The 16,284-nt window shown below is 46.2% G+C and overlaps 1 protein-coding gene across 1 annotated transcript in view; it reads right to left on the bottom strand.

Moving 5' to 3' along the window:
• LOC126336276 (ragulator complex protein LAMTOR2) overlaps positions 1 to 16,284 on the bottom strand; it is a 49,416-nt gene that overhangs the window by 30,339 nt on the left and 2,793 nt on the right. The window contains exon 2 of the mRNA XM_049999781.1: positions 271 to 433. Within this exon, the coding sequence (XP_049855738.1) occupies positions 271 to 433 (163 nt within the window). The remainder of the gene's footprint in view (positions 1 to 270; positions 434 to 16,284) is intronic.

Here is a 16,284-nt window from a genome sequence, read left to right as displayed (position 1 = left end):
AGAGTAGGCGAAGCCAATGAATGTGAAGTTTTCATTATCTTTATACAAATCACCTGTTCCACCACCTAGACTTGCTATGATCACCTGTGACAGACATTCCAAACATACACATCAAGTTAAAAGGAATTAATGGATACCAAAAGTTATACACTGTATTCTATAGTGGCGTAAAATATAGAAATTAGAAAGCAATATTAAATTAAAGATATTAAGTAGCAATAAACTTTCAGAAGTTTAAAGAATATCAGATATGAAAAGAATGAAACAAACTGTGCATTCCATTAACACCAGCTGGAGATTGTCTTCCTTGAACGCGTTCCTTCCATTCTTCTCATATGCTGACCAAATGTTGCTCGCAATTGCCGCTGTCACTCTTGCATCCCTGTCTCCATAGCCACTGTAGGCCAGAAGAGCACCTTCGTGGTTCAACAGCCTGAAACAGTGCAGTGTTGGAGAAGAAATAAAAAGCAATGGTAACCAGCTTTTTCTTCTTCAAAAAGTGCTGTTACCCAGAACTATACATAAAAATACATCTAACTGTAAAAATAAGATCATTTATAATGTGCTTGCCACTTACTGACAAGACATTCAGTTTTTTTTTCCTTCTTTGTGGTTGGTACTGCTGACATTGCTGTAAATGTACTATGTGGATGTATAGTAGCTGATGAGGTGAACACCAATACACCACAACAGAAGCTATAGCAAAACGACCAATACTATACTATCAGTCACCTTCAATATGGGAAACTGAGTTATCTGCTACTTGCACCTGTGACACCACCAGCCACACTGTGCCATGCTGTACTTTCTGCATACAGCTTAAGCATGAATCTTTAGAACATGTGATTCAATGGGAGTGAAACCAAGTAATAATTGTATTCATTTTGTCTGCTGCATGCATTGCTTTAAATTCTATTCTTTGTTTTTGTCTCTAAACATCTCAGAAAGAATCAAGATCAGGATTTCTTTCTTTCTTACTTTTTAATTGTTTCTGTTAGATTTTAACCTTCTCTGCAATCTTTTCTGGAGGTAGTAATTTCGCATTTACTGTCAGTACCTGATAAACTGAAGTACTCCTTGAAAATAAATAAATATCCCAAAAATAATAGTGGAGATAGCCGCACCGTAGGTGCAACCACAACGGAGGGGTATCTGTTGAGAGGCCAGACAAACGTGTGGTTTCTGAAGAGGGGCAGGAACCTTTTCAGTAGTTGCAGGGGCAACAGTCTGGATGATTGACTGATCTGGCCTTTTAACACTAACCAAAACAGCCTTGCTGTGCTGGTACTGCGAACGGCTGAAAGCAAGGGGAAACTACAGCCATAATTTTTCCCAAAGGCATGCAGCTTTACTGTATGGTTAAATGATGATGGCGTCCTCTTGGGTAAAATATTCCGGAGGTGAAACGGTCCCCCAGTCAGATCTCTGGGCGGGTACTACTCAAGAGTCCGTCGTCATCAGGAGAAATAAAAACTGGTGTTCTATGGATCGGAGCATGGAATGTCAGATCCCTTAATCGGGCAGGTAGGATAGAAAATTTTAAAAAGGGAAATGGATAGGTTAAAGTTAGATATAGTGGGAATCAGTGAAGTTTGGTGGCAGGAGGAACAAGACTTTTGGTCAGATGAATACAGGGTTATAAATACAAAATCAAATAGGGGTAATGCAGGAGTAGGTTTAATAATGAATAAAAAATAGGAATGCGGGTAAGCTACTACAAACAGCATAGTGAACGGCTTATTGTGGCCAAGATAGATACGAAGCCCATGCCTACTACACTAGTACAAGTTTACATGCCAAGTAGCTCTGCCAATGACGAAGAAATTGATGAAATGAAAGAAATATTTCAGATAGTGAAGGGAGATGAAAATTTAATAGTCATGGGTGACTGGAATTCGGTAGTAGGAAAAGGGAAAGAAGGAAACTTAGTAGGTGAAGGTGGATTGGGGTAAGAAATGAAAGAGGAAGCCGCCTGGTAGAATTTTGTGCAGAGAATAACTTAATCATAGCTAACACTTGGTTCAAGAATCATAAAAGGAGGTTGTATACATGGAAGAGGCCTGGAGATACTGACAGGTTTCAGATAGATTATATAATGGTAAGACCGAGATTTAGGAAACAGGTTTTTAATTGTAAGACATTTCCAGGGACATAAGTGGACTCTGACCACACTATTGGTTATGAACTGTAGATTAAAACTGAAGAAACTGCAAAAAGGTGGTAATTTAAGTAGATGGGATCTGGATTAACTGACAGAACCAGAGGTTCTACAGAGTTACAGGGAGAGCATTAGGGAGCGATTGACAAGAATGGGGGAAAGAAATACAGTAGAAGAAGAATGGGTAGCTCTGAGGGATGAAGTAGTGAAGGCAGCAGACGATCAAGTAGGTAAGAAGACGAGGGCTAGTAGAAATCATTGGGTAATAGAAGATATATTGAATTTAACTGACTAAAGGAGAAAATGTAAAAATGCAGTAAATGAAGCAGGCAAAAAGAAATACATATGTCTCAAAAATGGCATCGACAGGAAGTGCAAAATGGCTAAGCAGGCATGGCTGGAGGACAAATGTAGGGATGTAGAGGCTTACCTCACTAGGGGAAAATTAAAGAGTCCTTTGGCGAAAAGAGAACAACTTGCATGAATATCAAAAGCTCAGATGGAAATCCTGTTCTAAGGAAAGAAGAGAAAGCAGTAAGGTGAAAGGAGTATATGGAGGGTCTATACAAGGGCGAGGTACTTGAGGGGAATATTATGGAAATGGAACAGGACGTAGATGAAGATGTAATGGGAGATGATACTGTGTGAAGAGTTTGACAGAGCACTGAAAGACCCCGAGTCGAAACAAGGCCCCAGGAGTAGACAACATTCCATTACAACTACTGACAGCCTTGGAAGAGCCAGTCCTGACAAAACTCTTACCATCTGGTGAGCAAGATGTATGAGACAGGCGAAATACCCTCAGACTTCAAGAAGAATATAATAATTCCAATGCCAAAGAAAGCAGGTGCTGACAGATGTGAAAATTACCAAACTATCAATTTAATAAGTCTCGGCTGCAAAATAGTAACGCGATTTCTTTACAGACAAATGATAGAAGTCGACCTCAGTGAAGATCAGTTTGGATTCCGTAGAAATGTTGGAACACGTGAGGCAATAGTGACCCTACGGCTTATCTCAGAAAATATATTAAGGAAAGGCAAACCTACATTTCTTGCATTTGTAGACTTAGAGACAGCTTTTGACAATGTTGACTGGAATACTCTTTCAAATTCTGAAAATGGCAGGGGTAAAATACAGGGAGCAAAAAGCTATTTACAATTTGCACAGAACCAGATGGCAGTTGTAAGAATCGAGGGACATGAAAGGGAAGTAGTGGTTGGGAAGGAAGTGAGGCAGGGTTGTAGCCTCTCCCCAATGTCATTCAATCCGTATATTGAGTAAGCAACAAAGGAAACAAAAGAAAAATTCAGAGTAGGTATTAAAATCCAGGGCGAAGAAATTGAAACTTTGAGGTTTGCCGGTGACATTGTCATTCTGTCAGAGACAGCAAAGGACATGGAAGAGCAGTTGAACGGAATGGACAGTGTCTTGAAAGGAGGGTATAAGATAACATCAACGAAAAGCAAAACGAGGATAATGGAATGTAGTCGAATGAAGTCAGGTGATGCTGAGGGAATTAGATTAGGAAATGAGACACTTAAAGTAGTAAAGGAGTTTTGCTATTTGGGGAGCAAAATAACTGATGATGGTCGAAGTAGAGAGGATATAAAATGTAGACTGGCAATGTCAAGGAAAGCGTTTCTGAAGAAGAGAAATTTGTTACCTTCGAGTATAGATTTAAGTGTCAGGAAGTCATTTCTGAAAGTATTTGTATGGAGTGTAGCCATGTATGGAATTGAAACGTGGATGATATATAGTTTAGACAAGAAGAGTATAGAAGCTTTCAAAATGTGGTGCTACAGAAGAATGCTGAAGATTAGATGGGTAGATCACACAACTAATGAGGAGGTATTGAATAGGATTGGGGAGAAGAGGAGTTTGTGGCACAACTTGACAAGATGAAGAGACCGGTTGGTAGGACATATTCTGAGGCATCAAGCGATCACCAATTTAGTATTGCAGGGCAGCGTGGAGGGTGAAAATCGTAGAGGGAGACCAAGAGATGAATACACTAAGCAGATTCAGAAGGATGTAGGTTGCAGTAGGTACTGGGAGATGAAGCAGCTTGCACAGGATAGAGTAGCATGGAGAGCTGCATCACACTAGTCTCAGGACTGAAGACCACAACTACAACAAGAACAATGGAGACAAATTTGCAGTGTGACACTCTCTCATACTTACGAGTTTCCCACCTTAGTGATGTAAGGTGGAATGATGGGAGAAATTTCACCATAGGAGTATTCTAACATGCCAATTGATAAAGTCAGTTTTAAAATACTTGTCTGACCAATTTTTTGTTACTTTTTGTAAGCTTGGGGTCCTTAACCTGTCAGATTGACTGAAGACAGAAACGATTCAAAGGAGCTGTACACTGTGTCAAGTCAATTTAGTCACTATGAGCTTATCACAGAAATAGTTAATGAACAGCATCAGAAGTCATTTCAAGGACCCTGTTGTGCCTTATACTCCAATTAAAATTACACTGTGATTAATAAAGTGCAGTGGCTTTGGGGAGGAGGGAGGGGACAGACAGCCATGGAAGTCAACACTCTACAAGTTTCTACAAAACTGGCAGCACTGTAAGCAGGTGGCACTTGAGAAAGAATAAAGTTGCCTGGCAGCTGGCTCCCACCACACGACTTACTGGAACGTCACTAAGAAAGTAATTTTAGTAGGAACTTATTTTCTAAAATGCGTTCATAAACATATTACTTTCTCCTCACATTATGAGCACAGTGCTAAAACTAAGATGTTCAGGCTCTTAGAGAGTACTAAGAGTTTTCTTTCATGTCTGCCATCTGTGAATGGAACAGGGTTGGGAAAAGGGTGGGGGGAGGGGAATGATATGTTTATGCTATGATGCTCCCTCTGACACTGAACGTATGGTGGTGGGTGGGATACAGATATGGGTATAGACTCTGCTTATGGACTAGAATGTCAGTCCTAATCCTCACGCAGCCATAATGGACACTAGTAGTAAGCATTAGTGAGAAGGCAGCTTGTGTAGATGCAGCTGTCAAAATCATGTAATTGGCAGCAATTTTAAGTATATGGCTACTAAATGGAGTCCACGTGACTTAGATATCACTAGACTGCACTAAAACTGTGGATTAGTTTTAAACTTATCTGTAACGCGTCTTTGAGGCACTAATGTAAGTGCTCTTTGTTACAGCTGTACTTACTTTCCACAAATCACCATACAGTATGTACTGACAGTAATCCAACAACTGGACGTTAAATTCTTTGAATCCCTCAGTACTACCTGACAGGATTAGGTTATGTACTGCCCTATCCATTCCTTCCTTGTGGTAATCATCATCAATAACAGCAGAGACTATTGTGTACTAGCCCTCCAAACAGTTATAAATGTAGCACAGCTTAATGCTTTGTGCATTACACCGAAGAAGAGTCTACATGCAAAAGGCAATGGCACACTGTCATATTTCCTTTTAAAACACATGCAGGCAGTCTGCTATCACTTACTTCCTACATAGTGACAAATTCTGACAGTGGCCAAATTTTGACAAAATATGTTACCGACATGTTACACCATCTAGGAGTTCATGAGGTAAATTGAAGGGTTGATTGCAATGGCAAGACAGGGCAACCTGTTCACACATCCAAAACAAAGCATACGCACCACCTATAGCCAAGACAATGAAAAATCAGCAGTAACATGAAATGAGTTCAACAAGAGTAAATGAACTATGCATGATAGTACTCTTGCCAAGCAGCCAATCACAGTCAACAGGAAAATACACAAGACAATTTAAACAGTTCCCTTTCAAGAACAGCAATCACGGGTAAAGCCTCCATTAACTTGGCAGTCTGCAGCAGCGGTCGCACAGGTCAACAGTGTTCACATGCTCGCCTGTGCTCATGGGTGACTAAATCGAAATACTGAATCATTCGCTGTATGATGTCAGTTTTGATCCACTATATCATCAAAATAGTGGACACAAGCACCTCATTTTAATAAAACATGGCAATTACGATTCCAATTGTGGCTCATTGCTATTGTAGTCATACAATACTACTTTCCTGTACATTAAAAACAAGTTGTAAATAAAATAGAAAGAAACTTCCACATGGGAAAAATATATTAAAAACAAAGATTCCAAGACTTACCAAGCGGGAAAGCGCCGGCAGACAGGCACATGAACAAAACACACAAACACACACACAGAATTACTAGCTTTCGCAACCGATGGTTGGTTCTTCAGGAAGGAGAGGGAAAGACGAAAGGATGTGGGTTTTAAGGGAGAGGGTAAGGAGTCATTCCAATCCCGGGAGCGGAAAGACTTCCCTTAGGGGAAAAAACGGACAGGTGTGCACACACACACACACACACACACACACACACACACACACACACACACACACACACACACACACCCATCCGCACATACACAGACACAAGCAGACATATTTAAAGGCGCGAGAGAGAGAGAGAGAGAGAGAGAGAGTGTACACCTGTCCTTTTTTTTCCCCAAGGGAAGTCTTTCCGCTCCCGGGATTGGAATGACTCCTTACCCTCTCCCTTAAAACCCACATCCTTTCGTCTTTCCCTCTCCTTCCTGAAGAAGCAACCATCGGTTGCGAAAGCTAGTAATTCTGTGTGTGTGTTTGTGTGTTTTGTTCATGTGCCTGTCTGCCGGCGCTTTCCCGCTTGGTAAGTCTTGGAATCTTTGTTTTTAATATATTAAAAACAAGTTGCTAATCTTTACACCACTTTGAAGTCCTGTAAAGGTCTGTTTGAATAGTTGTACAGCTTTTGCATATGCTACATCAGTGACTAACATCTGCAAATGTCTTATGTTACTACTAATACAGTTTGCCATCCGAGAGTACATGTACGGCCTCACTATGAAGAAATACCCAGCCCAGTCACATTTTGTTTGACATTACGTATAATGAGGTCTTAAACAGAATTACCAACATACCAACCAGAATGGATTCCAAAAACATCAATCAAGTGAAACCCAAACTGTGCTTCCTCACATGACCTGCTGAAACCCATGTTTGATTTTCTGACACCTGAGAAACATTTTACTCAGTACTGCTACAAAACTTTTTAACCCAAGTATTGTCATACATAGTGCTACTTAAATTTGACCAGAGTGAGTGTTTTCTGGAGGAGACTTATCTAGGATGGAGAGACATCGACAGAAGTAGATGTAATATCAGATGTACCCCAGAAAAGTGAGTTGTGGCTCTTGTTAATGTATTGCATTAATTGTCTGACAGAAAATATTAATGAGATACTCAGCCTACTTGTAGTTTCCTGCCGTGATGAGCTATTTGAATAACATTGCATTGATATTAATTTTTTTTTTTCAAACAGCTTAGTTTATGGAATCAATATCATACTAAAAGTAAGAATAATGTTCACAAAGATGTAAAAAAAAAAGTCATTATTCAGGACACACATTTCAATCACTTATACTGTCCTATAAAAATACTAAAATTTTTATAGTTCGGTTTCAGAGGATCCTAAAGGATTTACTGGTATTGCTTCAGTACTGTGTATGTAGTCACAGGATGTAGAATGATGCTTCCAGCACTTTTACCATTTGACAGATTGTACAGGATTTATCCTGTCTTGTATTCACTAGTCAACATTATGCACCCCAGCAAGATTATTAGATGTTATGATTTGAATACATGATGGGAGCATGTACACTCCTGGAAATGGAAAAAAGAACACATTGACACCGGTGTGTCAGACCCACCATACTTGCTCCGGACACTGCTAGAGGGCTGTACAAGCAATGATCACATGCACGGCACAGCGGACACACCAGGAACCGCGGTGTTGGGCGTCGAATGGCAGCATTTGTGCACCGCCGCCGTCAGTGTCAGCCAGTTTGCCGTAGCATACGGAGCTCCATTGCGGTCTTTAACACTGGTAGCATGCCGCGACAGCGTGGACGTGAACCATATGTGCAGTTGACGGACTTTGAGCGAGGGTGTATAGTGGGCATGCGGGAGGCCGGGTGGACGTACCGCCGAATTGCTCAACACATGGGGCGTGAGGTCTCCACAGTACATCGATGTTGTCGCCAGTGGTCGGCGGAAGGTACACGTGCCCGCTGACCCGGGACCGGACCGCAGCGACGCACGGATGCACGCCAAGACTGAAGGATCCTACGCAGTGCCGTAGGGGACCGCACCACCACTTCCCAGCAAATTAGGGACAATGTTGCTCCTGGGGTATCGGCGAGGACCATTCGCAACCGTCTCCATGAAGCAGGGCTACGGCCCCGCACACCGTTAGGCCGTCTTCCGCTCACGCCCCAACATCGTGCAGCCCGCCTCCAGTGGTGTCGCGACAGGCGTGAATGGAGGGACGAATGGAGACTTGTCATCTTCAGCGATGAGAGTCGCTTCTGCCTTGGTGCCAATGATGGTCGTATGCGTGTTTGGCGCCGTGCAGGTGAGCGCCACAATCAGGACTGCATACGACCGAGGCACACAGGGCCAACACCCGGCATCATGGTGTGGGGAGCGATCTCCTACACTGGCCGTACACCTCTGGTGATCGTCGAGGGGACACTGAATAGTGCACGGTACATCCAAACCGTCATCGAACCCATCGTTCTACCATTCCTAGACCGGCAAGGGAACTTGCTGTTCCAACAAGACAATGCACGTCCGCATGTATCCCGTGCCACCCAACGTGCTCTAGAAGGTGTAAGTCAACTACCCTGGCCAGCAAGACCTCCGGATCTGTCCCCCATTGAGCATGTTTGGGACTGGATGAAGCGTCGTCTCACGCGGTCTGCACATCCAGCACGAACGCTGGTCCAGCTGAGGCGCCAGGTGGAAATGGCATGGCAAGCCGTTCCACAGGACTACATCCAGCATCTCTACGATCGTCTCCATGGGAGAATAGCAGCCTGCATTGCTGCGAAAGGTGGATATACACTGTACTAGTGCCAACATTGTGCATGCTCTGTTGCCTGTGTCTATGTGCCTGTGGTTCTGTCAGTGTGATCATGTGATGTATCTGACCCCAGGAATGTGTCAATAAAGTTTCCCCTTCCTGGGACAATGAATTCACGGTGTTCTTATTTCAATTTCCAGGAGTGTATTTGCCTTGACTTTTTATTGCATATTTCTGCAGATGTTTCATCATCAATACTCATAACCTACTTATTTACTGGCCAATCTGAAGATGCCTTGAATAAGCTGAAATATCTGTTACTGATGAATAAATAAACAGTAATTTCAACATCACAACTGAGACTGTTCCATTCTCCTCACAGTGTGTTAAGTAACTTAATGCAAGATCTGTCCCATACGTCCTGCCACCACCACGTACAATCGCAAACACCGCCTATCACATCAAGGCAAGGCTACCTGTGAATCAAGTCATGTGATCTACAAGCTAAGCTGCAACCACTGTGTTGCATTATATGTGGGCAAGACAACAAACAGGCTGTCTGTCCACATGAATGACCACCGACAAACTGCAGTCAAGAAACAAGTGGACCAACTTATTGCTGAGCATGCTGCCGGACATGAAATCCTTCATTTCAATCACTGCTATACAGACTGTGCCATATCGATCCTTCCCACCTACACCAGCTTTTCTGAATTGTGCAGGCGAAAACTTTCCCTGCAAAACATTCTACATTCCCATAACCCTCAACCTTTGTTAGTCACTGTTCTCACCCATCCCTGTTTCCATTTCAGCACTACACAGTTGCCACTCCCATCATGCACTGGTGCTGCTGTTCACAATGCGGTTTCAGTTGCCCGAGACTACAGTCGTGTATGAGAGTTGCATCTGAATGTGTGTGCGTGTGCATGTGTGTATTGTTGACAAAGGCCTTAACGGCCAATAGCTATAATTGAGAGTCTTGTTGCACCTATCTGCGACTCAGCATCTCCGCTGTATGGCGAGTAGCAACTTTTCTTCTCACAATGTTGTTACATTCCGTCCTGCATTCTCCACTGATTTAATTAGAGTACATTATACAGAGTTCTGAACAACAAAGAGAAATGCCAAAAATTAACACAGCACATTAAAAGACAGCAATGGGGAGTGCATATGGGTGAAAATTTCAATATACAGATTCATTTGCAGGCAGGCCACATACTTTTATTAAATAAATAAAAACATCCACAGCATTTTAGTTCAGCTTTTTCATAAAGTGAACCGAAACCAAATTGTGGCTGGTTGCTTCTCTCTACTATCAATATTTTGTACAATACTGTACTTTTCAAACAGCAACTTTTTCTATTGGCACAATTCCTAGTTTTGGAAGCAATTATATCAATGTGATTCTTCAGTTTCACCCGGCGTATTTGTTGCTCGAACAGTCCACGGCTATACTGCCTGTTCGAGCAATTATATCAATATAACATACTTCCGCTCAAAAGTATGACGACATTGCCTCCCGAGATAAGCAGTTAGGAAACAGCTAATGACTGTACATAATCAAGTTGTACTAATTATGGCATTCACTTATAGTCTTCTGTAAATATCTCTGAGGTCTAAGGCATTATGAGCAGTTTCACATTAAATAATCTGCTAATGAAATTTATCATAAATAATCCATTACAATTTGGAAACAATAGTAACTATAGTATAGGGGCAAAAATTTATGATACTCATTATTTAAGCTGTCAGTGTCTCAGACAGTTCAACGTGCAGCCTAAAAATGTCTGACCATTTGCCCAATAATAAAACTTACAGTTAGCAGACCAACTTTAAAATATTATTTCACACACAGAAGGCCTGTTCTGTTGTTTTCAGTCTGATTATGGTTTGATGCAATTCACCATGCTACTCTATCCAGTGCAAGCCTCTTCATCTCCACATAACTACTGTTACCTAGAGGGTGGTTATAATTAAACTATCAGAAATTGAGCCAGTGTATACACAGAACTGTTTACCATATGTGTACCAAACATTGTAGGAATGATGTTCAGACTGTGCACTGTGAGATATGCATTGCTAGTAGGTTAGTGTCATGACTTGCTGTTAGATCGGCGATGCAGTGTTGAAGTAAGCATAAGTTGTGGAGAGTCAACACAGGTCTGGGCAAGGCGGTGGTGGTGGCGGTTGTTGGGATGTTTAAGGGGGACTAAACATCTAAGGTCATCAGTCCCCCATTCTAAAAACAGGCGAAACAAAATTTACGGAATAGGTAAAACCCCAAGGGGGGAGGAGACGCCCCTCCCCCCAGTCACTGAAAGAACACCAATGTGGCAGCGAACACTAAAGACAAGAAGAGTACAGACGAACACCGGACAGAAAGAAACAGAAGAAAAGAAGAGGACCGGAGACTGGTTGACTGACCATGAGAACAAAAATTGGGAAAGAGTCAACCATCCAAATACACACATTAAAATCTGCAACCAATGAGAGACACTAGGACAAGATACACAGAAAGGGAAAGGGGCAGGTCCCCCCTAAATGGAACCATAAAAAGGACTACCACGGATAAAATTTAAAACGCTGTCAGCCATGGAGACATGTCGCATAAAACCAAAGGCAACATGCCCGGGAGATTAAAAGTCTGCCGGAGGGTGCGCAGGCGGGCACACTCCAACAAAATGTGGGCGACTGTCAACCGGGACCCACACCCTGGCCTCCACTAGTAGACTATCCACGGGGCTCGTACGGAAAGCGCCAGTTTCAAGCCGAACCCCACAGTGGTGTATGGGGTCCAACAATGTCAACACTGAGGGTGATGCAGACCCATAGGCCAGGCTTCCATAATCAAGCCTGGACTGCACAACGGCTCTGTACAATCGCAACAGCGTGCAGCAATCTGCACCCCAAGACGCGCGGCTCAGGCAGTGGAGGGCGTTGAGGTGCCGCCAGCACTTTAGCTTCAGCTGAGTAATATGAGGAACCCATGTGAACCGGGCATCAAAGACGAGTCCTAAGAAGCGGCTAGTGTCCACCACTTCAAGTAGGTGACCGTCGAGGTAAAGTTCCGGATGGGGGTGGACCACAGAGAACTGAAATCCATGAGTCAGAGCCCATGGTGCCGCCTTGCGAACGGCTGCTTGCAGCCTGCGTTCGGCGACTCCCATAGTCATTGAGCTAAATGAGATGCAGAAGTCGTCGGCATACAAAGGAGACACCGACGACCCCACGGCTGCAGCCAGACCATTAATGGCCACTAGAAATAAAGAAACGCTCAACACCGAGCCCTGTGGGACCCCATTTTCCAGTATATAAAATGAACTAGAGGCGGCACCGACTTGCACCCGGGAAGAGCGGCGCAATAAAAAGTTTTGAAGAAAAGCTGGGAGCTGACCACGAAGACCCCACTCACGCAACATAGCAAGGATGTGATGCCTCCATGTTGTGTCATATGCCTTCCGCAGATCAAAAAACACAGCAAAGAGATGCTGACGGCGGGAAAAGGCCGTACGGATAGCAGATTCCAGCCGCACCAAATTGTCCGTAGCAGACCGGCCCTGACGGAAGCCACCCTGGGATGGAGCGAGGAGACCGCACGACTCAAGGACCCAACACAAACGCCGCACCACCATACGTTCGAGCAATTTGCACAAAACGTTGGTGAGGGTAATGGGACGATAGCTGTCCACCGCCAGAGAGTCCGAACCAGGCTTCAAGATGGGGATGATAACACCCTCTCGCCATTGCAACGGGAACACGCCCTCGCTCCAAATGCGGATAAAGATGGTGAGGATGTGTCTCTGGCAGTCCCTGGAGAGATGCTTCAGCATCTGCGTGTGGGTGCAGTCCGGTCCTGGTGCTGTATCAGGGCATTCGGCGAGGGCAGCGAGGAATTCCCTCTCGCTGAAAGGAGCATTGTATTTTTCCGAACGACGTGTGTGGAATGTAACGGCGTCCGCTCGGCGCGCTCCTTTAGAGAGCGAAAGGCAGGAGGGTAAGTTGCAGTCGCAGAGCTCGTAGCAAAGTGCTTTGCAAGGTGGTCAGCAATGGTGGCAGCGTCCGTGCAGACAGCGCCGTCCAGGGAGATTCCAGGGACACCCATAGGGGTCTGGTATCCATAAATCCACCGGATGCGGGACCACACGAGCGACGGGGAGACACGGGAGCCCAAGGATGAAACGTACCTCTCCCAGCACTCCTGCTTACGCCGTGCAATAAGACGACGGGCCAAGGCAGGGAACTTCTTAAAGGCGATGAGGGTCTCCAGAGACGGGTGCCGCTTATGACGCTGGAGAGCCCGCCTACGGTCACCACCAGGGGACAGCCTTCCTCCGAGGGAGTCCAGAAGAGCGGGGGATGGCAGTCTCGGCCGCAGAAATAATTGACGAGGTCAAGACACGGACCACCTCATCAATGTCACCCTGTGGGGGAGAAGCAATGGTGGCAGCGGAAGTAAAAGCCGGCCAGTTAGCCCTGTTGAAAGCCCAGCGAGGCAGGCGCCCAGAAGAATGACATTGGGGCAGTGACAAATAGATGGGAAAATGGTCACTACCACACAGGTCAGGATGCACTCTCCAGTGAAGGGATGGGACAAGTCCGGGGCTGCAAAGAGAGAGATCGATGGCCGAGAACGAGCCATGGGCCACACTGAAATGCGTGGGAGCACCGGTGTTCAAGAAGCTGAGCCAACACATGCTCCACGGCGCGACCGCGGTCATCGGAGATAGTCCCACCCCATAGAGGGTTGTGGGCATTGAAATCGCCCAGAAGCAGCAATGGCGGCGGGAGTTGAGCCAGCAGCGCAGCCAAGACATGTCGGGGGAGCTGCCCATACGGAGGAACGTAAACAGAGCAAACAGTAATAGCCAGCGAGAGCTCAATCCTGACAGCGACATCCTCTAAAGGCGTCAGAAGGGGTACTGGCGAGCTACAGACAGAGTGGTGAACAAAGAGGCAAACTCCACCTGCTGAAGCTCGTTGACAGTCAGCGCGGTTCTTATAGTATTCCCGATAACCGCGAAGGGCAGGGGTCCGCATTGCTGGAAACCAACTTTCCTGAAGAGCAATGCACAGAACAGGGGAAACACTCAGAAGCATCCGGAGCTCAGGCAGGTGGCGGAAATAACCGCCGCAATTCCACTGGAGAACGGAAGCAGGAAGGGACTGGGAGGGCGTGAAGGTGACTAAGAGGCAGACGGCGCCGCAGAGTCAACGGCCGCCACCGGGCAAGAGTCAGCTGTGTCCATAGGAGAGGCCCCCGAGGGTTCCGTGAGGGCAAGATCCGCGGCATAAGCGAGGATCTCTACCTCATCCCCAGAGCCAGAACTATGTACAGCAGGCGGTACTGAAACCGCCGGAGCGTCCTCCTTCTTGGACACGTTCCGTTCCTTCTTCTCGCGTCTGTCCTTTGGCTTAGAGGGCTGGGAGAGCTTCTCTGAAGGAGCGTCGGAGGCTGACGACGACGCAGAAGCCCTACGACCAGCAGGTGGCGGAACCTTCAGCCACTGACTGACATCCGGCGGGGTAGGAGAAGAAATGGAAGAAGGGAGGGCCCCCGAGGGACCCCTTCCGCGAGAGAGGAACCGGCAGAGGCAACGCCGGCGGAGAAGGAGGGGAGGGATCGAGCCCCCTGGTTTTGGAGCAGATGTCACTCCCGAAGCATGTGCGGGGAGGGGGGGGTGACAGAAGGGGGTTTGCCCCCAACTGCTAAGGGGGCAACAGAGGAAGGCTTGCCCCCAGACACGAGCGGGGCAGACAGATGTACGGCCCCGAGGGCCCACTGAAGGTGGCACAGATGAGGTGACAACTGCGACGATAACGTGGCTGCAGCATAGGATGTTCGAAGTGGGACAGGATACAACCTCTTGAATTTAAGCTTTGCCTCGCGATAAGTAAGCCGGTCCAGGGTCTTAAATTCCATAATCTTCCGCTCCTTATGAAGAACGGGGCAGTCCGGCGAGCATGGAGAGTGGTGTTCCCCACAGTTGACACACAGGCGGAGGCGCACATGGAGAATCGGGACGAGAGGGGCGTCCGCAATCTCGACACGTGGCGCTGGATGGGCAACGGGAGGACATGTGCCCAAACTTCCAGCACTGGAAGCACCGTATCGGGGGAGGGACGTATGGCTTGACGTCACAACGGTAAACCATTACCTTGACCTTCTCAGGCAATATAGCACCCTCGAATGCCAAGATAAAGGCACCGGCCACCCTGTTAGTCTTGGGTCCTCTGTGCACACAACGGACAAAATGCACACCACATCATTCCAAGTCAGCTCTCAGCTCGTCATCGGACTGTAACAAGAGGTCGCGATGGTAAATAATCCCCTGGACCATATTTAAGCTACTGTGGGGAGTGACGGTAACAGGGACGTCTCCCAGCTTATCACACAAGAGCAACGCCCGTGACTGGGCTGGGGAGGACTTCTTGAGGAGGAATGACCCATTCCTCATTTTAGACAACCCCGCCACTTCCCAAAACGTATCCTCCAGGTGTTCCACAAAAAAACAGAGGCTTTGTCGAAAGAAAAGAGTCACCATCAGTCCTGCTGCAGACAAGGTATTGTGGTACATAAGGCTCCAGCTTGGCACTAGATCTGCGTCCCTCCCACGGCGCAGCCAACGAGGGGAACGACTGAGCGTCATATTGTGCAGCATCAAATTCAATTCTGCCTCGCTTAGAGACGCTGGTGGCAGTGCGACCACCAGCTTGGTGAGATTTCTTGCGCTTCATTGTGCCACATCCGCCCAGATGCCACCTACTCCGAACGAGGGCTCTCCCCAAGGGCGCCACCCAGCCAAAGCAACGGGTACCTGGGCGATATCCCATTGCCCGGAGTCCCCGTGCCCCAGACAAGATGGGCACATACTCCTTGGCATGCATGGGGAGGAAACAGCTCTGGCATCTGTAGTGCGATCCCTGCGTGATCAGGGGGCTACAACCAAGAGGGTACATGACGACCCCACCACAACGGGCTGGCTACCGTGCTGGATTTTAGGTGTGGAAAGGGTCCACAGATGTCGAGGGCATTAAGGATTGCGCACAAGACAAGGAGGCAACCCAGAAGACATGGGGTGTAAATCCCGCCACACGACAATAGATAGCATGCAAGATGGAGGTGCACAATGGACCAATAGAAAAACACCACGTAAGGCGTCCTTCCCCAAATGGCACGCACTAACAACGGAAATTTTGAAAATGGCAGGTCAAACCCAAGAGGGGACCATCACATAAG

The sequence above is a fragment of the Schistocerca gregaria genome, chromosome 2, assembly GCF_023897955.1.
Source record: "Schistocerca gregaria isolate iqSchGreg1 chromosome 2, iqSchGreg1.2, whole genome shotgun sequence".
Classification (NCBI taxonomy): Eukaryota; Metazoa; Arthropoda; class Insecta; order Orthoptera; family Acrididae; genus Schistocerca; species Schistocerca gregaria.
This window is presented reverse-complemented; position numbering and strand designations above follow the sequence as displayed.